Source organism: Podarcis muralis, chromosome 13, assembly GCF_964188315.1.
Source record: "Podarcis muralis chromosome 13, rPodMur119.hap1.1, whole genome shotgun sequence".
Taxonomy (NCBI): Eukaryota; Metazoa; Chordata; class Lepidosauria; order Squamata; family Lacertidae; genus Podarcis; species Podarcis muralis.
In genome coordinates, this window is record NC_135667.1 from 33,705,647 (window position 1) to 33,730,202 (window position 24,556).

General features: G+C 44.2%; 2 protein-coding genes across 10 annotated transcripts in view; both read right to left on the bottom strand.

Moving 5' to 3' along the window:
- Positions 1–7,705: 7,705 nt before the first annotated feature.
- On the bottom strand, positions 7,706–10,583 carry HOXB2 (homeobox B2). The gene is made up of 2 exons (XM_028703048.2): positions 10,016–10,583; positions 7,706–8,401 (listed from the first exon to the last, which is right to left on the bottom strand). The coding sequence occupies exons 1-2, from the start codon at positions 10,410–10,412 to the stop codon at positions 7,722–7,724; spliced, it is 1,077 nt and encodes a 358-aa protein (XP_028558881.2). The 5' UTR covers positions 10,413–10,583; the 3' UTR covers positions 7,706–7,721.
- A 6,726-nt stretch (positions 10,584–17,309) lies between these two features.
- HOXB3 (homeobox B3) overlaps positions 17,310–24,556 on the bottom strand; it is an 86,402-nt gene continuing 79,155 nt past the window's right edge. For all 9 annotated transcript variants that reach the window (XM_028702541.2, XM_077917348.1, XM_028702537.2 and 6 more), the window contains one exon: positions 17,310–21,544. In XM_028702541.2, coding sequence (XP_028558374.2) covers positions 20,772–21,544 — 773 coding nt within the window. In that variant the 3' untranslated portion in view covers positions 17,310–20,771. The remainder of the gene's footprint in view (positions 21,545–24,556) is intronic.

The following is a 24,556-nucleotide window of genomic DNA, read 5'->3' on the forward strand; positions in this document are numbered from 1 at the left end:
AGTCGATGAGAACCAAAGCTACAAAACTTAGTATTTCAGGGGGTGTGCAACTCCATTCAGAACAGGTTGTAAACTCCAATCCTGTGTCAGCCAATCTGTCTACCAGCAGTACAATACTACCTCTGTTTTGTCTGCATTAAGTTTCAGTTTGTTCACCACACAGTCCTCCATAGCTACCAAACAGCAGCTTAGCCTTTTAACTGCCTTCCTAGGAGCAGATGAAAATGAGAAATATGTTTCAGTTAACCTGGGGAAAGAGGTTGGGAATGCTACATGCCAGGGCTATAATGTCTTCTTCCAATGGCAAGAACACATTCTAACAGTTAAAATGCAATGTATCACTGTTTCCATGAAGGCTAGAAACTTTATAGATCTAGAAGCTACTGTATATATCTAGGAGAGGGAGAGAGTGTGTGTACCTTTAAGACTCTGTCTTGTTAGTCGCTGTAACAAATACATGGTTTTCATTATTAACAGCATCCTTCCAGTATCTAGAGCAAACGTGTTCAAATTACTGTTTGTTCAAATTACTGTTTGGTGCTTTAAAAATCTCTCCACTTTTATGTATATATACTCAGTCCAATGAAACAAACATCACAGTCCCTCAATGTTATGAATAGAATGGGAGGTGGTATGAATGAGAATCCTGTTATTGAGAATGGAGAAGCAGCAGTGGGCATTTGGATTACTCAGAACACTATGATTGCTAGGTGCTTTTACATATTTATTTTTATTTTTATGTATTTATTATTTTCTTACATGCATATCCCACCTTTCTTCCACCATGGAACCCAGGGGGGTTCCCAGGCAATCACCCATCCAGGCGCTGATCATGCTCAGTTCTCCTTAGCTTCAGCAAGATGGCGTCCTCTTGAGACTTCAGACCATCCTGAGGAACCATATGCCTCAGGTCATTATTCATTCAACTCCATTTTGCCAGAGCTGAGCGGCCCCAGAATCTTTATTGTTGAATCAAATACAATAAATTCCCTTGCACATCTGAGACTGAAGGAAGATGTTCCAGGTCATGTCAACCAGGAGAACTTGAGCCCTGTCTCACAAGAAATCACCACTGACTCTGCTCTACAATATAGGCCAGCCTCCCCCAACATGGTACCCTCCATATGTAGTTGCATGGATGCCAGCTCCCAGCATCCCTGACCATTGGCCATGTTGGCTGGAGCCAGCGGGACCTGTTCTTCAAAGCAGCTGGAGAACACCAAGTTGGCAAAGCCTGATTTAGGCAAACTGCACACAAATGGTGTAAAAAGTCCTGCTCTTTTAAAGACAAGCACCATTTGGATGCTGTGGTTTTGATCAGAGAAGTGTTTTGGAAAGGGAGTGCTTATTTCTTTCTCTGCTGGCCATTTTCCCATTCAAAACCACCCCCCTGCAGCTGCCAGCAGATGGGTGTTTACCCTTGCATCTTAACCATGTTATTTAGCTTAACAATGAATCTGGCATGGACTTAATAGAAATGATCTTCCTTGGCATCCTGCCTACTTTTTTAATTTTTTTGCATTTCTTGCACTGCAATAAATGTGTTTCTCTTTTGAGTACCACTCATCTCTTCCCCAGGAAATTCCCTCCTGGGGTTGGCCACGTCCAAAGCACCAAGGAAAGCTATTCATTATCCACGATTTTATTTAATATTACTGGCTTCTGGAATATGCTCAAGTATGGCATGAGAAATGCCAGACACTGTCCATAAATGAGTCATTTATTCCTGTGTGTCTGTGGCCTTGCAAATGGAAAGAGAAGGCTGTATACCTTTTTTAGCCCCTTAGCCTCTATTTACAGTTTTGCAGAACTCTGGAATCCATAGCCCACCTACCTTAGCCCCAGTTATACTGTGGGAAATTCACCCAAGCCTGCCACAGTGACAAATATTCTAGCTTTACCACTGGCTAGAACTTAAGCCAATTTGACCATGGGTTCAAGGTTCTAGACTGCTTAATATCGAAAAATAGTGATGATTCTGACTCTTAAGGATGCCTCTGGATTCTTGTAAAAACAAGCCGGCAAATACACCCTTCATATATTCAGAGACATGTCCCATGTGTTCAAAGGACTCAGCCTACTCAATGAAAAGAGCCTCCAAGGTTTAGACTTGCAGAACCATGCTCCACCTAATCTTAAGACCCAAGAGGGTCTGTAGGAAAGTGGGTGGTCTTCTAAATACTGTATTTGGGGCTTAAGTCATGTAAGGCTTTAAACACCAATGTGAGCATTACAATTAGCATTCTCAGCGGTGCACTCAGGGAAGCACGTTGAGGCAGAGGTCCAGGACTCCACTTGGGAGAATGTGTAAGGAGACCCCCCAGATGTGGCAGGGGTGACTTCCCATATACCACATTTTGAAATAAGGTGATACACATTATCATCTAAAGTGAGAGTAGACAATGTGGTGCTCCCCCCCATCTGTTTTCGTACTACAACTCCCAAAATCCTTGATCATTGGTCATGCTGTCTGAGGTTGATGGGAGTTGTAGTCCAGCAACATTTGGAAGGCTACAGGTCCCCCATGCCTAATGTACATGGTTCCACCCTCCAAATTTCTCTTCAACACACACATTTTTCATGAGGGTTTGGCTTAATCCCTTAATCTGCATCCACAGATGTAACCATCCATATTTAAGAACACAGAATTTAAAAAGCATCTGTTCATATTCATCCATTGCTACCGTTTTTCTCTCTCCCCTCCCCCCACTTCCTGTTTAAATGGTAAGTACCCCCCTGGGAGCAGTCAGCTGTTGTTGTTTTCCTTACAAAATGCTATAAATCTCCATTATGTTATTCATGCACATTATTATATGTGTTTGACTTGAAAACTGAAATGTGTTCTGCACATGCTCAGAGGCATATGTTTCTTTATTGCTTTAACAGTTCTGAGGCTAAACTCTCTCGCATTGGAAGCAAATCTCACATGAAGCCCTTGATATAGTTGCCTTCCTAACCACTGCAGATTGGTATAGACAGATAAGAGTCCTTAAAGATTGCCAGGGATCAGGTTGAGCCAAAGTGATCAGAATGTACCACGGGGAACTGTTTGCGATGCCAGCACTGAGGCCTGCATCAGCACTTTTGAAGCATATCTCTCCCACAAAGAATTATTGAAACCGTAGGTTATTAGAGGTGCTGGGAATTGTAGCCCTTTAGGGTTTAAAACTATGGTTCCCATGATTCTTTGAAGGAATGTTCTTTAAATGTGCCTTAAATGTAAGGTGGATGCAGAGCAAAATTCTATGCCTGCTTACTCAGAAGTCCCAGTGGAGTCACATCTACACCATACATTTAAAGTACAGTATGTTTAAAGCGGGACGTGGGTGGCACTGTGGGTTAAACAACAGAGCCTAGGACTTGTCGATCAGAAGGTCGGCGGTTTGAATCCCCGCGACGGGGTGAGCTCCCGTTGCTCGGTCCCTGCTCCTGCCAACCTAGCAGTTCAAAAACGTGTCAAAGTGCAAGTAGATAAATAGGTACTGCTCCGGTGGGAAGGTAAACGGTGTTTCTGTGTGCTGCTCTGGTTCGCCAGAAGAGACTTAGTTATGCTGGCCAAATGACCCAGAAGCTGTACCCTGGCTCCCTCAGCCAATAAAGCGAGATGAGCGGTCACGACTAGACCTAATGGTCAGGGGTCCCTTTACCTTTACCTATGTTTAAAGCACATGATTATTTGAGGGAAGCCATGTGCTTTTAATGTATGGTGGGTGTGACTTAAGTTACATGGGGCTTCCCCCCAAGTATTTTCTTCCAAAATATATCACTCTGGACATTTTATTGAAGGGTGGTGTTAAAATGTATTAGATAGATACGTGTGCATACAAGGGGCCATAGCTAATGTGTTGCATGCAGAAGATTCCAGGTTCAATCCCTGTTATCTCCAGGCAGGACTGAGGGAGACTCTTGTTTGAAACCTTGGACAGAGCCATAGCTGTGGAGGTGGGGGGGTAGCTGGGTCCCCCCACATGTGGGGTGTCATTGAGGCTCCCAGCCAATGTGTGTGTATACATAAATGCATATGGAGGGATGCCAAACTGGGTTTTGGACCAGGGTGAAATAAAGCCTAGTTTTGCCCCTGCCTTGGAGATCTGCTCCCAATCAGAACAGACAATATCAAAGTAGATGGACCAATGGTCTGAGCTGCTTTCTATGTTTATCTAAATTCCTAGGCTCCGAATGTGCTGACACCCTATTTTTCCTTCCAACCATATGTCTGTTGCATCTGGCTCTGGTTGAGAGATCTTGAAGTTCTAGTAAATAAATAAGTAAAGTAGATCTGACAGGCCCGGAGTCTGCCCATCCTTAAGTCTAGGAGAAAAGTGAGGATGCAAGCATTGTGAAACTTATGGAGAAAATCTTGGTGATGCAGCAGTGCAGCGCTGAGGGACTGGCCACTCTAGGACTTACATGAAGCTACTGCTTTATGGTAAAAACTTCAGAGGTATCTTAAAGGGCCATTTGTTGTCATTAGGCATAAGCAAAAGCAGAGAGAAAATTATGCATGTGTGCTACTGACTAACAACTGAAGGTAACTGAAATTGACGTTTTATCATGAGATAGATGCTCAGGCACTGTTAACTCCTGTAGTCACTCTCAACCTATTATTTTATTGGTTTGTTTTTCTTACATTAACCTCCAACTTTCCCTCCAGCAGATCTCAGAAGAGCATACCAGTAGTTTGCACAACACCATTTTGTCCTCACACCAACCCTCTGCAGTAGGTTAGGCTTCGTCTGCCACCTAAGGCGACTGCTTTACTCTGCCTAATGGCAGGGCCAGCCCTGCTGCAACCTCAACTGCTAAGCCAGAGGGTTTATTGAGGCAGTTTCTTAACCACAGCGGGAGAAACCTTAAAACAAATAAATGCATTCTCATTTATGAGAATATTTGAATATTTGTGTGATGCTTTTTGCCCTGCTTTGCCAATAAATTTCTCTTGAATAACATGGTATTACGCTGCATAGAGTGGAATTTTGCCTCAAAAGAAAATCCCACTTCAGTGGGATTTACTCTCGTGTAGATGTGTACATAGAAATGCAGCGCAAATTGTAAAGCAGATGCCTGCTTGATTACCTAGATACTTACAGAATAGATTTCAACTGGTTTGGGTGGAGGGAGTGGCGAATGAGCAGGAATGTGTGTTTGTTTATGTGGTTTTGATTCCGTAATGTGGTTTCCAAAGTAAAATTCCTTGATCATACGTGTCTGCGGGTGGGGGGGGGGGAGGAGTGGGAGCGCGCTTGAAATAAACAACAACAACACTGCCTACGTTTTATTTCTTTTCTTACCGACGTGCAAGAAGACGCCTTCCTTGCAGCAGTTTCTCCTTCCACAAACGTGGGTCTTCTTCTTATCCTATCCTTCGCTATACATTTTTATGGGGATGGAATTGGGGTGGGGAGAAATGAAACAGGGTTTATCTGCACCGAAGGGGAAAACGTGTATCAGACCATCTTAGAACGTCGTTAATAAAAAAAATAGTCCTTGGATGCAGAAGCCCATCATGATAATTGTCTAATCTTGCTGAATGAAATCTTACGAATGGAGGATTCGGAATCTCAAAAGCTCCCTGTCTTGTTCAGAATCACAACCAACATTCCATCCGCCCACCCTTCCACCCCCCCTCCCCCGCGTCACAACCTACCCCCGGAATAATAGAACAGTTTCTTCCATCTATAATGGCTGCCTGGTCGTCCTCACCGCACCCTCCCCCTGCCTCGACTTGTGTAGTCTTCGATTCCTGCGCCATTTTGAGCTCCTACTCCCCTCCCCCCTCACTCCGATCTCCTAGAGTCCAACAACGCTCCCCCCCCCGCCCTTCCTCTCCCGGATCTCAGTGTGTTACTTTGGCCCACAAATGCGACTTGAATGCCTCCCAAAATCCTGCCATGTTAGGGGAAATACCGGTGACTTAGCAGAGACGTAATATGATTTATTTGTGTATGTGTGTGTTAACATTGTGCATGTCACACTCACGGCCGGCGATCCCTCTTCTCTGACCGCTTGCCATTCGCAACCCAGCGAAGCTCGCCTCCGCCGCCAACCCCGCCCCAAGCCACCCACTTTTAAGATGGGGTTTGGTTTAAAAAAATAAAATAAAATTAGGGCTAAGAAATAAAGGTCCTCAGGAGCCATAGGCACAACCAATCGTTAATTCCGAATCTAAAAAGCAGACAGAAAGAAGCAGATTTAATCTCGTTCAAAAGCTCTGTTTGCTCTCGCGTCTTTTATTTCGTTTGTGTACGTGGGGAGCTTGAATTAGTCGATTGAATAGCCTTCTCTGCATAGGAAATTGCCTGTTTTCACGTCTTAATTTTTTTCTCCGTTCCTCTCGGCGTGTCCCTAAATTTGGAACATCCCTTTCTTCCACATTGCTAAAAAATTGGAGAACAGACGCCTGTTTCTCCTCTCGAGGTGACGTGTAAAAACCATGGCAAAGCGATTCTAAAACCTCTGCGCCCACCTATTGAATTATTTCTTCTCTCTCTTTCTCTCCTTCCCCTTATTCTGAGACATTGCGGATAAGGGGCTTTTTCTGTTCTTTTTTCTTTTTTTTACAACGGAGGGGTGACCTAATTTAGCAAAAAAGGAGGGGAACCTAGAAACTTTGGGCATTACTGATATTTTGTAATAATAATAATTGCAACAACAATAATAATCTTTTTGTTTGCAAATTGTGCCCCTTACTTTCCATTCCTTTTCTGGTTTATGCTGTGTTAGTTAACTAGATGCTTTTTAAATAAAAATAGTTCCTGCTCAGGGTGATTCCCGCCCCCCGCACCTCCCAAGAACAAATCATATATTAACACGCATCAACTGAAATATTTCCAAAGTGAGGTGTTTTGTTGGTTGTTGTTTTTTAGCATTATAAATATTCTAAAGGATCTCTGCTGCGCATGCTACATATTTTAAAATGTTAATAAAAAGAGAAAAGAACGTGATTTTCAAAAAGTTTAGTACAGCTTTTTAAGCCTTTGAAAATATTTATACTCCTCAGCGGCTATCGCCATTAATTCTTGTTATGTAAACGAAGGCTAATAGAAATAAAACCCCAAAGAATTTAAAGGGAGAAAAACGAAATACAGTCTCCTGCTTTTTTTGTTAAAGGTGAATGTAAAACAGGAATGCAGCGTTTAATACTATAAAGCCATTTATTTAATCTATGAAAATAATGTACAATAAATAATTTGCATTTTACTATTAAAGCATTTGAATAAATAATCTACCTCTAAAACATAAAAAGAAGGGACAAAACCTCCATCGCTCTTGTTCTTTTTTATTTTTTTCCTTCTTTCTATTTTGTTCTTTAAATTAATAAATCTAAACGTCTTGCTTTGTTTCCTGAGAAGTTCACTTTTTTAAGAAAAATGGACAGACATTTTCTTCTTGAGTCGAGGATTTCTAATGCAAGCTTTCTGGGAAAGGGTGAAGGGAGCTTCTAAAGATATTTAAAAGGCCAGACTTCATTTTTCTCCTTTGATAAATATCTCCTTAAGCGTGGCACCCCTTTATTCTTGTCCGAATAAAAATATATATACGAGATAGAAATACCTGAATTCAGTCAGAACATAGATTCCTTTAAAAGAAAGTGGCAGAAATATTTCTTAGGTTCGGGTCCACTAGAGACTCACAAACCTGGGGAGCTGTTGATGTGTGCATGCCTGTGTATATTTATAGGGGCATATAACCCAAGGCAGATAAGGAATGTCGGAGGGTGTTTACTGGAAATTCAAATGTGGCAGATCGAGAGTACAAAGTGTGCTTGTAAAAAAGTCCAGATCTTCGACGGAGAAGCTGACAGGGCTGTCTAAGAACCCCTGGAAGCTGGGAGAAAGCCCTTCTGAGGTCTGTGGGCAGGAATCCACAGAGAAAATATTCAGGTCTGGTGGCAACAAAGGAGACTTCTGGCTTTCCAGGAAGGCATTGTCCAGGGAGGAAGAGGAAGAGGAGGAAGAGCGGGCGCCAGCTGTCCCATTTGGCTCTGCGTTGGGGGCGCTCTCTTCGGCGGGTGTCAGGTAGCCAGCGGGGGGCCTCGGCGGCTCTCTGCTGCTGCGGGCAGGGTAAGGACAAGGGATCTCCAGGACGTCTCCAAATGGAGAGCTGCCCTCCTCCTCTTCCTCCTCCTCCACCTCTTCGCTGCCTTGATCCAAGCTGGCGTCCCCCTCGGGGATTTCCTTATGCTGCGTTTGTCGCTTATGCTTCATCCGTCGGTTTTGGAACCAGACCTTCACTTGTCTTTCCGTCAGGTCCAGCAAAGCCGCGATCTCCACCCGGCGGGGTCTGCAGAGGTATTTGTTGAAATGGAACTCCTTCTCCAGCTCCAGCAGCTGCGTGTTGGTGTAAGCCGTCCTCAGCCGTCGAGAGCCGCTGCCGCTGTTGTCTAACAAACCCTGGACGTCTTGGACGCAGAAAGAAGAAGAAGACAGTTTTAAAAATGAAAACGAGACGAAATAAAGCCATTAAAAATAACAGCTGGGTGAAGAAACGTTCTTCCTAAGTGCGCTTTTTTTTTTAATTGAGACAAGGGCGTGCGTGGGAACCACTTGGAAATTATAGGGAAATTTTACAAAGTTGTGTGCATCTCAGTCAAAAGTCTTACACACACACCCACACCCCTTACACATAAGTAACAGTGGAAACCAGCGCTGGGAAACTTCCTTAAGGTCCTGCAAAGAACAGAGTGCGGGGGCAGGGCAGGGGGAGGGGGGAGGGGGGAGGGATGGTGCATTTTTTGAGGGAGGCTCAGTGGGAAGAATTCCCCGCACGCTCACTCTGGGATGGAGAAATCAGTATTCAAGACACGCTTGTGGAAGACCAAGTCTCCCTAAGACATCTTCAAGCCTCTCCTCCATCGATTGGAAGAGACGACGTCAGTTTCCTGCCTTCCGTCTTCCCAATCTACCTTCTTGCCTAAGAAGGGGACCTTTCATAATGGGATGGCAAAGCCTTCTTAGCGGGGAAAATAGGAAAGGGGAACACACAAGGAGACGAGAGAGTGCGAAAGAACCGATGGGATCTTTCTTTATCCACACAGCCCGGGAAACAGGGGATCTAAGGAGCTAATACCGTGTCCTCCTCCCAACAACCTCGTTGCTTCTCTCCCAATGGAGTCCCAACCACAAATCCAGGATGTATGCAGGTGGGACGTGGGAGGGTGAGGACCCTGAAGGAAAAGAATGAGCTCCTTTCCTCCTAAGCTTGGTGGCTAGTTAGGTTGACCCCACCGCGATGCTGTCAGGGCAGGGCTTGTAAAGTAGAGGTCCAGGCCCCCCGCTCAGCAGAAGGAGGCTTATTTGAAGTGAAGGAGTGCCATCCACCCCAACTATTAGACCATGTAGTCCAGAATTTACAATTTACGTAATTGCACCTCTTGAGATCCTACGGGACTTAACTGAGTTGGTGGGACAGAAATGTTGAAATGGAAGACTCTCGCATCTGCAGGGTAAATGGACAGGGTGCCCTGCAAATTACCAATCTATGGAATAGAGGTGGTTTAAAAAGGACTAGATTCCCCGCTCCTTTCCTCTGAGGTCTTCTTTCCAACCATATTTCTTCTAATCTTGACATAAAAACACCTTATATAAAATATACCCCCTCCTCCCCCACCCCCCAAAAAGCGAATTATATTCTGTATTGTCCACGGTTTCCCACTGGAATGACTAGCCAGAGCATAAACAAGGCGCCCAGAGGGCCAGAAATGAATACCAGTTCGGAGAGGCTGTGTGGATTTTTATTTTAACTTGTTCTAGAGATTTGCTAGAAGAGGATAAGAAAGAGAGAGAGAGAGAGAGAGAGAGAGAGAGAGAGAGAGAGAGAGAGAGAATGATTCTCCCTGCCATTTCAATCATTCTGCTTGGAGTTGGTTTAGGATTAAGGGAGGCGAGAAGAGCATTGCCTCTGTTTCCCAGTAAAGAGCAGATTTTAGATAGTAGGATTTCTGTCCTGTTCGGTCAACTCCGTCAGTGTCCCCCCCACCCGACACCCCAATTTCCCCCCTTCGTCGTATACAGACCTGCAGGAGAACCCGCGGCAGATCCGGGCAAAGAGGAGGAGGAGGAGGAAGGAGAAGCAGCAGCAGTAGCAGCAGCAGCAGGGACCTGGCTGGCTTTCTTGAAGGATTTCTTCTCCTTCATCCAGGGGAATTCTCCTGCCAGGGAAGGAGGCTGGAGCGCGGGTCTCTGGGCCTGCCCATGTCTTGGTCTCTTTTGGCTCCTTGGCGTAGGCTGGTTGCTGGATGAAGGATCCAAGCCGAGGAGGGCTTGTTCTAAAGGAGGAGGAATTAACGTCGGTGGTTCCTTGATTGATGAAGTTTGAAATGTCTCCAGGACAGCGGGAAGGGACGTCAGACACTCCGCTAGCGATGGCTGGCTGTTTATGAAGCCTATCTCCCTCTCAAATTCAAAATTCATGGCTTTTTCCAGGGGCCCAGTGCAAAAAAAGGGAGGGGGAAAGAAGGGGGGGGGAAACGCGGGTGGATGGGAGGGGAAGGAACGGTTGATCTTAAAGGCCCTTCCAATATTTTATATCGCTTTAGTATTAGTATTATTTGCAGTCTCCTCCCCCTCCCTCCCCCGTTTTTTTAATTTTAAAAAATCTTATATTGCTGATAATACAGGCGTATGGGGACCTTGCTCTATTAAACTGACGAGCAGGGATAAATTGCAGCCAATCCTGGTCATGTGACCTGGCTCGCCCAATAGCAGGGCCAGCCCGGTTGAAAACAGAAAGTATTTTTATTTAATAGCTAATAATAATAACAATAATAACAACAACAATAAAAATAATGAGAATAAAAATAATGGCAGCTTACCTATCCTTGGGAGAATGCCACTGATTTTCCCCCTTTTGCTAAGAAATGCTAAGTGAGTGTTAAGGAAGATATTGCGAAAGGGCTGAGGAGGCAACTGTGGGGTTGATGGTGGTGGTTACAGTTTGCCTTATTGCCTCGCCTCTGTCTGGTTGATTGAATCGTTGATTTTAGCTCAGTCCAGGAGGGAGGAATTAGAAAAGAAGAGACAGACACCAGGGATGAACTAAAAATCACCCAAGTAGAAGCCGAAAACTTATAATTTACAACCAGCCCAACACTGAAACCCAAGGAAAGAAAAACGAGTGGATTAGCAAACTCGAATCTGTTTGGATTTGCATATATATATAACACATTATAAACACTGCTGGAGAATATCAGGTTAGTGTGAAAGGATGTTGGAAAGAGTTATTTCTAGAAGCTGTCCTCTTCTAAAACCTAAGAGGGCAGTTGGGATTGAATAGGCGATAGTGGAAACAGTTAATGAGTTTATTAGTCCAAAGTTTTCTTTAAAAGTAGGGGGGAACCTAATGTATCTCCCCACCCCGGCTCAGTTATATGCACCCAGAGACCATAAACTCAAGGAGTTATTTTTTTTAAAAAAGTTAATAATATATAATCAGTCCTTTAAAAAAAAAAAAGTTCCACGCAAACTGTGAGAGTAAAAGAGCAGAGAGTGAGGGGGAGAGAAAGAAACGATCAATCTTTCTCCACCAAAGACTTCTGACAGCCCGGGCTTCGCTAACGTCCTAAAGAATTTGGACGTTCATCAGAATTCCTAAGTGAAGATTTATTCATAGATTTGGGCCTGCTTGGTAAAGGTACAAAATCAGAAAGTTTGGAGTCTGGAAGGGGGAAAGTTGAAAGAGTGAGAAAGAGATAAAAACGAATCAAAAGGGAATTCTGAAAACCTTAGAATGCTTCTTTGAGGTTGTTTATTCAAGCTACATTTATCTCCTTCCACAGACTTTCTAGAAAGTAAGGCTAAGAAACTACACTGAGGAGTGAAGAAAAGCTTGGCAACTTTTGTCAGCTCAAACATCTGTGTGGGTGGCATTGTACAAAAACCCTAAATCTGGAGGAAATTGAGGTTTAGGAAATGTGAGAACACCCCCAAAATCTATGCATGCAGATTCATGAAGTGCTCTGAAATTTACTGTAGTACTACTATGAGTCCTAGTTCTATCTGTTTTTGTTACAAACATTCGAGAACTGTGTTATCTGCTGCAATCAAGAAAGTAACATTAAGAAGGTGCTGGAAAATATATTATTTTTTTAAAAAAACATGTTTTGATGTGATTTGGTGGTGGGAATATGGATGATGTGCATTTTTTTGTTTCTGCTTTTCTCCCCATGCCCATTCCTTGCAAGATTTTGTGTAAAATGTGTGCAGTCAGGCTCATCCTATCACAGATTCTGCTGCTAGTAAAATAGTATGTTCCTATCTGAAGCATGCACAACCTTTCAGAGTAGTTTTATAACTTTTTTAATCCATAGTTCTCCCTAACACTCAAAGGAAGGGAATAATAGTGTTCTAATACGTTTTACCAACATCTACAAAACTTTTGAAAGATTCTATTTTGTTCCATAGTCTTAAAAAAGTGTAGAGTGCAGATGATTTAAAATGGAGTGGACCACTTTTGTTAGCTTACAAGGAGATTGGGGTGTGGTGAGAGAATATGGGGGAAAACGGAGACAGGTTGTTTGAAATGCAATTGCTTTTAAATGCTTGAGTTAAGCATACACAACCCACCACTGGAATTCTACTTTCTGTTCCATTTCCCAGGCCAAGAGCATCAGATTTCCACAGGAAATCCATCTGACTAATCAGATTTCACTTGGCTGCATTTGCACTGCCAATCCTTCAATGCTGTCAATTGCTGACATCAGTTAAATGCCCTGAATGCTTCGGTCCATATGGGCTTCACCCACAGCATCACAGCGTCATGGGTTTTGTAGTCTTGCAGCTTTCTAAATGGACTGCAGACTACACGCACAAATGTTTCAGACATAGACATAAAGATGGATTGGTACCATGTGGTTAAAATACCACAAGCACTTGCCCTTTGCACGTGTCAGTTTTGTGAATGAGAACAAACATGGTTTGGATTGAAGGGTTTATCGTGAGGGTTTGTTTTTTAAGGAATGCACAAATATTGCAAGTGTAGTGATGACTTGGCTGCAAAAATTCATATACAGATGGGTACAGCGGATTCACTCAAAGCATTGCTTTTGGAATGGCAATTCTAGTGTGTGTCCCCTCTCACACACATATTATTGACTCTGTTTTAATACTCAAATTTTGAGGTGAAATCTGGTGTATTCTTTTTCAGTGGAACCCAGAATCCATCTGAAGAACATATCAGGGGAAAAATGTAGAAGAGTGCATGTGTGGGAGGGGATACAGTATTTCAAACTGCAGATGTATTGCTGTGACATGACCTTACCTATGCATTCCCAAAAGCAGAGGCCTATTAGAACCTGGTGATAAATTAAACCTCAATTAAACTGGAGGTATTGGAACTTCATGTTGCAATCCTATACCACTGACCTGGGTATAAGCCACATTTAACTCATGGGACTTACTTCTGAGTAGAAATGTATAGGACTGCACTGCTAAAGAGCTGTTTCCAATGTGTGTATGTTTTTAAGAGGCTTCCTGATTTGATACATTCCCTAGTCAAGCGTGCCTTGAGAACATGTGTCTCTCCCACGCAAAAGACTTTTGAGAAATGGAAACAGACCTCATACTTACAGCGTATTAAAGCCAAATCAATTTGGTTTTAGTGGAATTCCCTTTATTTGGTGGTAGTAGCAGCACTACTACAAAACAAAAATGAGTGCTATTACTTCTTTAAATTTATTTATGGAGATAGTGTGCAAGAAACTGGGCCCTTTGGCTGGCATTACACAATTTTTAAAAAAAAAAACTATTTGAGGAAACCTTTTCACACAGGACTGAATAACAAAGATGCCAATATTTTGGCTCAGTTATATCATCCATAAAATCACATTCAGGGGAATGGGAGGAGACGGCGGCGGCATTACATTCTTGACTATTGTTGTTTGATCAGGTCCCAATCAAAGTTTCCACGCTCTTATGCTTTTAAATTATAGCATCAGATAATATTAAATTACTTATTGCATGGATGAACATAACCCAGCTACAGTCATGGACACAGGGGAAAGAGTGTTTCAGATTTCCCCCCCTAACTAAACTGTTATTTATTATTGGTTCAAGGCTAAAATTATCAGTTGAAACTTAATATACGAAACCAAACATAAAACAAAATTAAAATAATCTTTCTTACAAAGCCCTCTGGCCTGAAGTTCTTGCCTGTCCGTGGATTCAATCTACCCATTAACTAAACGTAGGGCTACAGACCAACAATAGTTGTATGGAAGGAGAATATTCATTACACATGTGTTGCAATCCACACCCTCCCTTTCTCTAAGGTGGTCCTATTAAAGTTGATGGAACTGCTTGGGGTTTTGTTAGTTGGTATTTGTAAACACAATGAAACTCACCTATGGCATACTACCACAGCAACTTACACCAGATAACCATGGACATAGAACAATATCCAATCATGTAGAAACAATTATTTCTCAACCCAGAAGCAATTACTCTAATGTAATCCTATAGACCTCAGTGAATAGTTTAGACACTGCATCCAGAAATCTCCATGTCTGTGACCTGATTAATATACTTTGTACTCTGGGTCTAGTCTTAAACAGCATCTGTAACATGCACAATAAAGAGCAAACATGACAGCAGCCACTGGTGAAGTGCTTTCCCCTATAAGGGATCCACGCATACCCCACCACATATAACTATGCTTACCATGTGAGTTACCCTGTTGAGATGTAAAGCAAATGTTCCAGCAATTGGTGCTAATTCTACACATAAGCCGGCCAACTAACATGGCAGGTGCATTTATATGTGATGGAACACATGGCCAAGGATAGTCCTGTGGGGAAGGGCCATAGCACAGTTGCAGAGCATCTGCCTTGCATGCAGAACCTCCCTGGTTCAATCCCCAGCATATCCAGGTGGGGACATCTGGCTGAAACCCTGGAGAGCCAATGCCACTCAATATAGACAATACTGAGCTAGATGGAACAATGAGTTGACTCATTCTGAGGCAGGTTCCTTTGTACTTATGACCATCGTAGCATCTATTTTGACCCTAGGTAAAGCTGAACTATGCAGACAATTTGGTTTCTTCCCACAATGTCCCTTCCCACAAGCAGCTTGCAGAAGTGGCTAGAAGTGCTGAAAAGGAGCCATGGTGATAATCCAGTCCATATGATTCCAATTACAGAAATTACCTCTGTATCTTAAAGTTAGGATACATGGAAAACATCTCACCACTGCAATAGCAACATATGGATCAGGGCTATGACCATGACAGAAGGGACCATGGCTTAGTGGTAGGGGTTTCATATTCCTTCCATAATCCCTGACATTGTGAACTAACAGTATTTCAGACAGCAGAACTGGAAAAAGGCCTCTCACAAGGTTTGGAGAGGGGCTACCAGTCAGGAAGTCCGTACTGGGCAGCATAGTCTGTGAGTAAATGTGTATTACAGTGGTACCTTGGGTTATAGATGCTTCAGGTTACAGCCGCTTCAGGTTACAGACTCCGCTAACCCAGAAATAGTACCTCGGGTTAAGAACTTTGCGTCAGGATGAGAACAGAAATCGTGCAGCAGCGGCGCAGCGGCAGCGGATGCCCCATTAGCTAAAGTGGTGCTTCAGGTTAAGAACATTTTCAGGTTAAGAACGGACCTCCGGAACGAATTAAGTTCTTAACCTGGTACCACTTTGATAAAACAGGATATGAAAAATCCACAATATCCGATTTGTGTCAATATGCAATTATATCCTAGGGCAAGGATAAGGTACCTGTGGCCTTCCAAATGTTGTGGACTGATAGGAGTTAGCATGTGTGATGGTCAGGGCTGATGGGAACTGTAGTCCAACGGTATTAGGAGGACCACAAGTTCCCCATTATACCAGAGCTGCAAATGTATATCACAGAAGCACCAAAATGGTCAGTACCATCTATTAGACCAGCAACCTCCTGTGCCTAAAGAATTTATCTGCACTTGGGTTTCTAGTATAAGTGTAACGCTGCATGGATAGGTCAACCCAAATCCTCAGCAACTGGAGGTCATAGGCTTTGAACAAGTCCCCCTAATTTCTGAAATCCCCCACATTGTCTGTATTGCATTTCAGTTCCAAGTCTCCACACCACAAACCCAACTCCAGGGGTTCCAGAAATGAGCGTGCTTCCTCACTCCCCAACTGGGCAGAGTAGAGTCAGGAATCGATCCTCCTTCCTCTTATACAAAGGAAGCCTCCCTTAAGCAAATGGCAAAGGTTCATCCAAGGTGGGGAGGCAGAAAGAACGTGAGGGCACCAGGGGAGTGAGTGACTTTCCTTCTGTACAGCACCGAGCACAGTGTTTTGCATGGAATAAAGGAGGAGTGGTGGTGGTGGTGGGAGCTGCCGGAGAAGGAGCAGCAACAGGGCTGGTCGTCGTAGCAGTAGGAGTAGATAGCAGACCTTCTTCGCAGTCAGAGAATGGCGGAATCTCTTCCCAAGCCCTGTCCCGAGCTCTTTCTTCCACAAAGCTCTCATTTCGACCTGAATCGCTCTTACAGGCACATAAACGTGACGTTCTAATTTGACAGGCCGTTTACATTCGGTTTCCAACATCATAAAAGTTTTATGGAAACGCGCTGCTTGTAAAAATAAGTTTTCTTAAGGGTTGAGAGCATAAAATACAAATTAGCAGAGCCTTTATCTTATCTCTGTCGCTGTGGCACGCTCCCCTCCCCCCTCTCTTTCCACGGCTGCTGCAGCATCTGCCTTCAACTCCTTTCTTGTTTTATTTAGCGATTTAATTTCACGATAGGTTCCCCCCCCGCACACACACACACACACATACACACACACACACCCGCTCTTAATTTCAGCCAGATAGCCCCGTGTGTGCCTTTTGTTATGATTAATCATTTTCCTTTGTTTTCATTTTAGGCCCAATGGCTGTTTAGTCTGGACGGCACGTGATCGGACCTCTTTGTATCCACAAAAGATGAGGGGTAATTTTAATTGGCGTGAGACTATTTAGAACAAGATTTTCAAAGTGGAAGGGAAAACAGGGCGGGGGGGGGGGAGACAAGGCGGAGATCGGGGGAGCTGGAGAAGAAATGAACCCCCTAGCGATTAACTTTTTAAGTAAACACAATCATCTAGGAGAAAGTGCTCGGATTTTATAAGCTGTAAAAATAAAGCAGCGACAGTCATAACCTAAGGGAGAAGCGGGAGAGAAGGAAATAGATAAATGTCTTTCTCGTTAATGTCTGAAAAAATTAGAAATGAAACGTGTTGTTCTCTTTTCCACCCCCCTCCCCTATCTGACAGCTCCAAAGCTTTTTTTTCTTTCTTCTTCTGCCTGTTTTCAAACCCGACCAATGGAACAAGAGCCAATTAAGAACAGAAAGTTTATTCAAGAATTGTTCAACAGACAACCCTTAAGGAAATAAATAAAGTTATCTACTGTAAAGAACAAAGAAAGATGTTTCAAAAAAGAGGAGGAGGGCGTGGTGGTGGAGGAGGAGGAAGAGGAGAAAGGAAGGAAGGGTTTAGCTAGTTCTTCTAACTGAGGACTATACAATTACAGCCTGGCTCGGATTTCATGCCTCCAGTAGAACTAAACACATTATTTTAAGTACGAAGGTAACTACTGGCTTTTCCCTAAATTACAATAACTAAAAAAAGAAAGAGAAAAGGAAAAAACTGGTTGTACAATGACAAGGAAAAAACACCATATTCCTTTATAACAAGTAAATACTAAAAAAAAAGTACATATTTTTCTTATAAATACATAAATGTTGGGGATAAATAATACAAAACCAACAAAAGAGGAAAAAAATAGTTTAAAACTGGCTATAACCAATAAATATATAATATATATATATTTATATATATGAATGTTCACCGGAACACGCGCACACACCCCATTGAAAGACGTCTCCAATGGGTGTCCTTCAAAAAGTTGGTATATATACCCATTAAAATGTAAACTCTAAGTGCAAGAAGGATGCCAGGCCAAAGAGGAAGCGCCAGGAAACACGCCCCCTCCCCAAAGGGCCATTTCCTTCCGCTTCCGTTTGGAGGACATAACAGTTTCTGCTCAAATATACCCTGTTTTCACGTTCAAGAAAAGAGACGCAAAGGAACGCAAGACGCCTTAGAGGTGAGGCTCCCCCGACCCATAGCGAACCCCAAAGAAACGGGGGGAGGCCACCACTTCGCAAGGAAGTAAGGGAGGAAGTAAGGAAGGTCTCTGTTTTTTTTCCCTTCATCATGTCGCCCCCTTGTACATTTTGCACAAAAAACCCTGTTTTCTTTTTTAAGCCCAGTTTTGCTGTATAAATTAGTTTGCAAAGGGGCACCTCGCTTTCCTCTCTCCCCCCCTCCCCCAGCCCTTGTCGGAGGTAGTGGGGATTCAAGGAGAGGAGCATAGGTAGCCCTAAAGAATTGGCAAGGGTGGTGTTTTTAGATAATGGGGCTGTAGGGTGGGCGGAGGAAAGGGGTCAAGGGGGAGGAGAGCCAGCTTAGGAGGGAAAATTCAACAGTTTGTATGTGGTGGAGATGAGTAGGGACTGGAAGACTTCAGGAAGGCCGTTTCCCACTTAACGTCTTAGACTTTTTCTTTTCAAAGAAACCCTTTTGCGGTTAGCTGTGGGGTGGGGGGCGGAAGCGACTTCTTTTAAGAAGAATTGGTGTATTCACGATCTACTACGACCACAATTTGTTGTGCATGTTGTATGCTTGCTTTTTTTTACCCTTAAAAAAAAAGAAGTAAAGAAATTAAACTACCTGTGTCGTTTGATTCTTCCATTCCTCCCCGACCCCCGCAAAATAAATAAATAAAAATCAGCCCCATTTCTTCTACATTCAAAATATTTGTGTCGAAACCCCAGGACCAAAATTAGTTGAAAATGCAAATTGAGAATGGATGTATTGACTTCAGGAATTGTCCATTTATCTGTCAGGTTTTGAAAAGTGTATTGTAAGTGGGGGTTAAATTCACTGGTGAGCGCCCCCCCCCCCGCAAGTTCATTGCTCAATATCAACTGGCCTTGCTGTCTGATATCTATGTATCTAAATGTGTACCTGATTGTCTCTACAACATCTACTTAGTAGTCTAAGATTGTAGATAAATGCGTTTCTCTCTCCCCCCATGGGTTTTTATTACAATTTGTGGTGCAATCCTACATACGCCTACCCAGAATTCCCAGTGAATTCAATGAGATTTACTTCCAGGTAAGCATATACTGTATAAGAGAGCAGCCTGAATGGTGTTTAGATCTGGGAAGAGTATTCTTATGGACACAATGCCAAAAAGGAGCAGAAAGTCTGTGAGTTCCATTTCCATGATCTTCAGCAGCATTCCGCCCCCATTGTGTCCATCAACTCCAACGCTTTCAATAAGTGTTATTGCCAAAGCAAGCGCTTTGAGGACTGACATCTGTAGGATAATCTTGAGCAACCTATTTTAATCAGTTTCATCTGTATTAAAGGAAAGGAGCTACATCAATTTATACCAATAAATTATTCTGCCGGCTTTTTTATGGTCTGCCTAGGGCATATACACAAGGCCACACATTTTTCATTGGGAGTAACTGGCAGTGACAACATTTGGTATCGTCACTGCACCCACCCATGATCCTGAAAGGGGGAGGGGGAGGGGGAGGCAAGTTCTTTGCCACCCGGGTAGTTACACACCAAAGGGTGGTTTCAAGAGGTGGGCTTGGAGCCCCGGTTTTGTGGCATGCAGGACTCAGTCTTGGGGTTGCTCTGCGGGGGGTGGTGTGGTGTGAAAGTTTGCTACTGTTGCTTGGCTACAAGCCTTATAAACATACACACACAACCATAAATGCTCTAGCTTGGAAGTCTCGCTGGTCTCAGTGGAATGTCTTTCCAACTCAGGATGCTTAAAATGTAGATTTACTGTACTTGGGAGCAGTAAGAGTAATTCCTCAGTAAAAGAACTAGGTGGGTGAGCTACACCACTTCAAACTGCATATGGGGAATTGCATTTTAAAATGCTCCCTCATTAAAGATAGATACACTCCCTGTATGTAGAAATCTAGCACGTCAGGAATATGTGCTAGTTCACTGCAAGCAGGGTTTTGTTTTAAACTTTTTTGGGGGGGCAGGAGTATTTAATAAAAATGATCCACACACCCCCTGCAGTTTGAAAAGCTACTGTCCAGAACCCTGCCACCTCAGTCTGCCCACTGAAGAAAGAAGATTCCTCCCTGAGAAACCTCGCTGAGTTCACAACATTCGATTTAAGTGATGGCCATCAGCTGGACTTAATCGGAACTAGGGTCCTTTAAGGCCCAGTCAAGGGATCTGCTTCCCTCCCCCACTTTCCCCCCTTTTTAACACGAGGGCTCACATTCGAAAGTTGCCAAGGACTTTGTGCTATATGTGCAGAGTGCATTTTGTCCCGCCCCCTGGAAGCACAAGCCACACCTCCACGCACCCCAGTTCTGAGGATGGGATTGGCCGAAAGGTTCCCAAATCAAATGACGTGACCGGCAGGCGAGCTGCTTAGCTCCTTGCCCCTAGAAAGCCAACACCCCGCCCCCCCTATCGACTCCCGCCTGCTCCTCTTGCAGGGTGTGGGGGGCAATAGTAGGCTGGGGCAGAAGGAAGAAAGAGGCAGGGGGTAACCCTTCCGATTTGCAGGGCACATCTGACGGGTTCCTAAAGGGTTTCAACACAAATACTTTTTGTTTGCTTGCTCCTTTAAGAGAGAGAGAGAGCGAAAGCTCACCAACACAACCAACAAACCGATCCAACCCACCCAGCCACCCCCGCCACGTCCCAGTTGTCTGTTAACTCCCACCCCCCACCCGATCCGGCCCCTCCTCATCACAGATGGGTCAGTTTGGGCGCCTCTTGGATTCTACCCTGAGTCGAAGCGTGGTGGGTGGAAAGGTCTGTGTAAGTCGGGTGGGACTCGCAAGGTCCATGGTGCTGGTTGGAGCCCATTTGAGGGGGGCCCCCGTTGTACTCCATGCTGGCTGGCTGGTGATGCTGGAGGGGGTTCAGCCCGTAAAGCGACGGGGCGGAGTTGGGCATGGAGTCCACGTAGTTCCCGCCCACGTACACGGGGCTGCCTTGCATATTGGGGGGCCCGTATCCGCCTCCCCCGTTACCCTGTAAGACGTGCGGGTCGTACTCCGGCGCCGCCGTGTTGGCGTACTTCTGTTGGGTGGGGCAGCTTTTGATGGGGTTTTGGTAGGCAGTGGGCATGGCGTAGGCATTCTGGTGGGGTTTGCTGAAGGAGGGCGGAGACGGGGCGTCGTAGTTCGAGGTCATGGGGTGCAGGGCGCCCAGGAAGCCCGCCGAGGACTGCATGGCTTGCGGGGGGCTCCCCGTCGGGGATGGGCCCCCGGAAGAGGAGCCCAAACCTTTCGACTTCTGATCCTTCTTGTACTTCATTCTCCGGTTCTGGAACCAGATCTTGATCTGCCTCTCGCTGAGGTTCAACAAGTTGGCCATCTCCACCCGTCGGGGCCGGCACAGGTATCGGTTGAAATGGAATTCCTTCTCCAGCTCGACGAGCTGGGCGCTGGTGTAGGCCGTGCGGGCTCTCTTGGAAGCCGAGTTGCCCGGAGGGCTTTTCTCGCCGCTGCAGCTTTCTGGAGAGGAGGTCGGGAAATGAAATCAGAGATAATTACTTACATGCAGAAAATTGAATGCACAGGCCTCTTAATAAATCCTCCAACAGGCGAGAAGACTTGCAGCCTCCCCTCCTCCTTCCATTTCCCCCACTCCATAATCATGTCATTTATTAAGAGTTCTGTTCTCCAAAGCTGCCCCCTCGCTTTATGAAAATTTGATCATGTCATGCAGAAAAGGAATCCGAGGCTATTTATTTGGGAGTCGATTATTTTGAAGCAGACCCTTTCAAAGGAAATTACGCCTGGCAAGTGGGCAGTGTTTGGAAAGCAAAATTAATCAGGCGCTCCTGTACACAGGCCTGCAGTGTCAGTGTCCTTGTTATTCTGTGTGATTTAAACAAGCCCACAAAAGCACATGCGCCCTTCTACATACGTGTGTAAGGCGCAAATGTCAGTATATGCTTGCCAATGAGCTTCTCTATCTCTCTTACTCACACACACACACACACACACACACACACACACTATGCTCAATCTAGTGGGCAGGTCTCTTGTGCAAGCTTTCTTTCACTGCAATGGAGGTCTGTGAACTGCCTGCTGGGTTGTGCTCCATGTGTTCCTACAACCAAAACTGAAATTTGGAACCTCTTTCCTACGCCAAATATTGGATAAATAACAGAGTGCCTCTGAGCATGTGCAGAGGGCCTTTTCCCATCACTAACTAAAATCAACATCAGAGATGCGGGGGTGGGGGGTAAAAGCTTTCAGGGGCAGGATTCATCTTTTTCATACAGACCAGAATCCCAATACATGTCCTTTTTAAAAGGGAAATGCATTCCTGGGAGGGGGGGGGGTTTGCATCTGATTCCAGTGCTGTGGATTGCAGCCTAGCTGAAGGAAGTAAAATTGAGTGTAAATCAGTGGAGCACAGGCCTAGTTCAATGTAGTGGTAGAGTCTTGATGTAATGCAACTACATCAAGTTTTGCAACTGCAGACTGCAGTTTGGAGTGCCATTTATGTTTAATTGCCTTCAAGGAAACTCACTACAGTGGTGCCTCGGGTTAAGAACTTAATTCGTTCTGGAGGTCCGTTCTTAACCTGAAACTGTTCTTAACCTGAGGTACCACTTTAGCTGATGGGGCCTCCCACTGCTGCCGTGCTGCTGCCGCGCGATTTCTGTTCTCATCCTGAGGCAAGGTTCTTAACCCGAGGTACTATTTCTGGGTTAGCGGAGTCTGTAACCTGAAGCGTCTGTAACCTGAAGCATCTGTAACCCGAGGTACCACTGTACAGGAAAAAAAATGTGTTGAAGGTTCTAGCCCATTCTGCCCATTACTATGCTAGTTCTTGGCATGCATGAAGATTATGTAAGCAAGCAGTTGCAAAAAAATGAACAAAACTCGCCCATTTTCTGAAGTAGGGCAGTCCATTTTACTACCTCAGAAGGACCACCTCATTCTACTGCATGTGTACTTTTCAACTTTTTTGAGAGAGAACTGCATATAAGAAAAATATACCCAAAGATGTCTGTATCTGTTATTTATATGTGTGTATGCCTGTACCTCTGAGATATATCTACATGCATGTATTGTGGTTCATTGCTCATTTAGCAACTTAGGTCTGTACAGTGGTACCTCAGGTTACATACACTTCAGGTTACAGACTCCGCTAACCCAGAAATAGTGCTTCAGGTTAAGAACTTTGCTTCAGGATGAGAACAGAAATCATGCTCCGGTGGCGCGGCAGCAGCAGGAGGCCCCATTAGCTAAAGTGGTGCTTCGGGTTAAGAACAGTTTCAGGTTAAGAACGGACCTCCGGAACGAATTAAGTACTTAACCCGAGGTACCACTGTACTGACTACATGATGTTTGTGACATTCACAGGACTATAAATGTGGGATGCATTATTACTAGAGCAGTCAAATGCAACATTTTCCCGTTGCCTAGAATGGACTCACAGGGGAATGTGGCTCCAGACAGGGAGGACTTCCTGTCATACCTGCTCTGGAGCTTCCTACCCCTGTGTGTGACCAGGTAGATGGGTGTGACCCTAGCTGACCACATAAAAGGGCTGGTCACACAACCATCTCTCTTGGACTCTTACTTTCTTACTCTTGGACTCTCACTCTCCTGGCTCTTAGCCAGTGCATGACTCAAACGTCACATAGGATGTAGTCCACAAGCAGAAAGTCTGAGATGTAGCTCAGACTTCTTTTTACTGTAACCACAAGATAAAGCCTGCCTTCAGATTACTTCTGTGAACTGGATGTGAGTAAAACTTTATTCTTACCTTTAAAGAAGACTGTGTTGTGTTGTTATTATTTTAAGAAGGAAATAAAGGGGACACATACCAGAAACAAGCCAGACTTGACAAGCCAGACTGGATTGCTTAATTAAAGGATTCTAACAAATCATCAACTGGCTTGTAATAAGTTGCAAAGGGAATGTGTTCTAGCATGAGTGAGGAGGGATAATATCGAAACAATATATCCTCTCCTACCTTCCTTAACATTCCTGCAGTAAAGAATGCTAACCACTTTTTAAACATTGAGAAGAAATGTGGAAATGTAATATTTTAAGGGATATGTTTTATAAGTGGCAGAAAGATTCTTCTATCATTTACAGTGGTACCTCGGGTTACAGATGCTTCAGGTTGCAGACTCCGCTGACTCAGAAATAGTACCTCGGGTTAAGAACTTTGCTTCAGCATGAGAACAGAAATCATGTGGCGGCAGCAGGAGACCCCATTAGCTAAAGTGGTACCTCAGGTTAAGAACACTTTCAGGTTAAGAACGGACCTCCAGAACTAATTACCATAAGTTCTTAACCTGAGGTACCACTGTACTTGGAAGGGGAACAGTAGAAGCTGGGAGAAATTCGTGTGTTCATCATCCAGTGATTGCAACATGGTGTATGAAACAATCTTTGTAGCTCAGAAGCTGGGATTTCATATAATCTCATCAAACGTACTGTATTTCCTTAAGAAATGCGTTTTCACATTCAGGAGTAAGGCATGCAGTGATGTGTTAT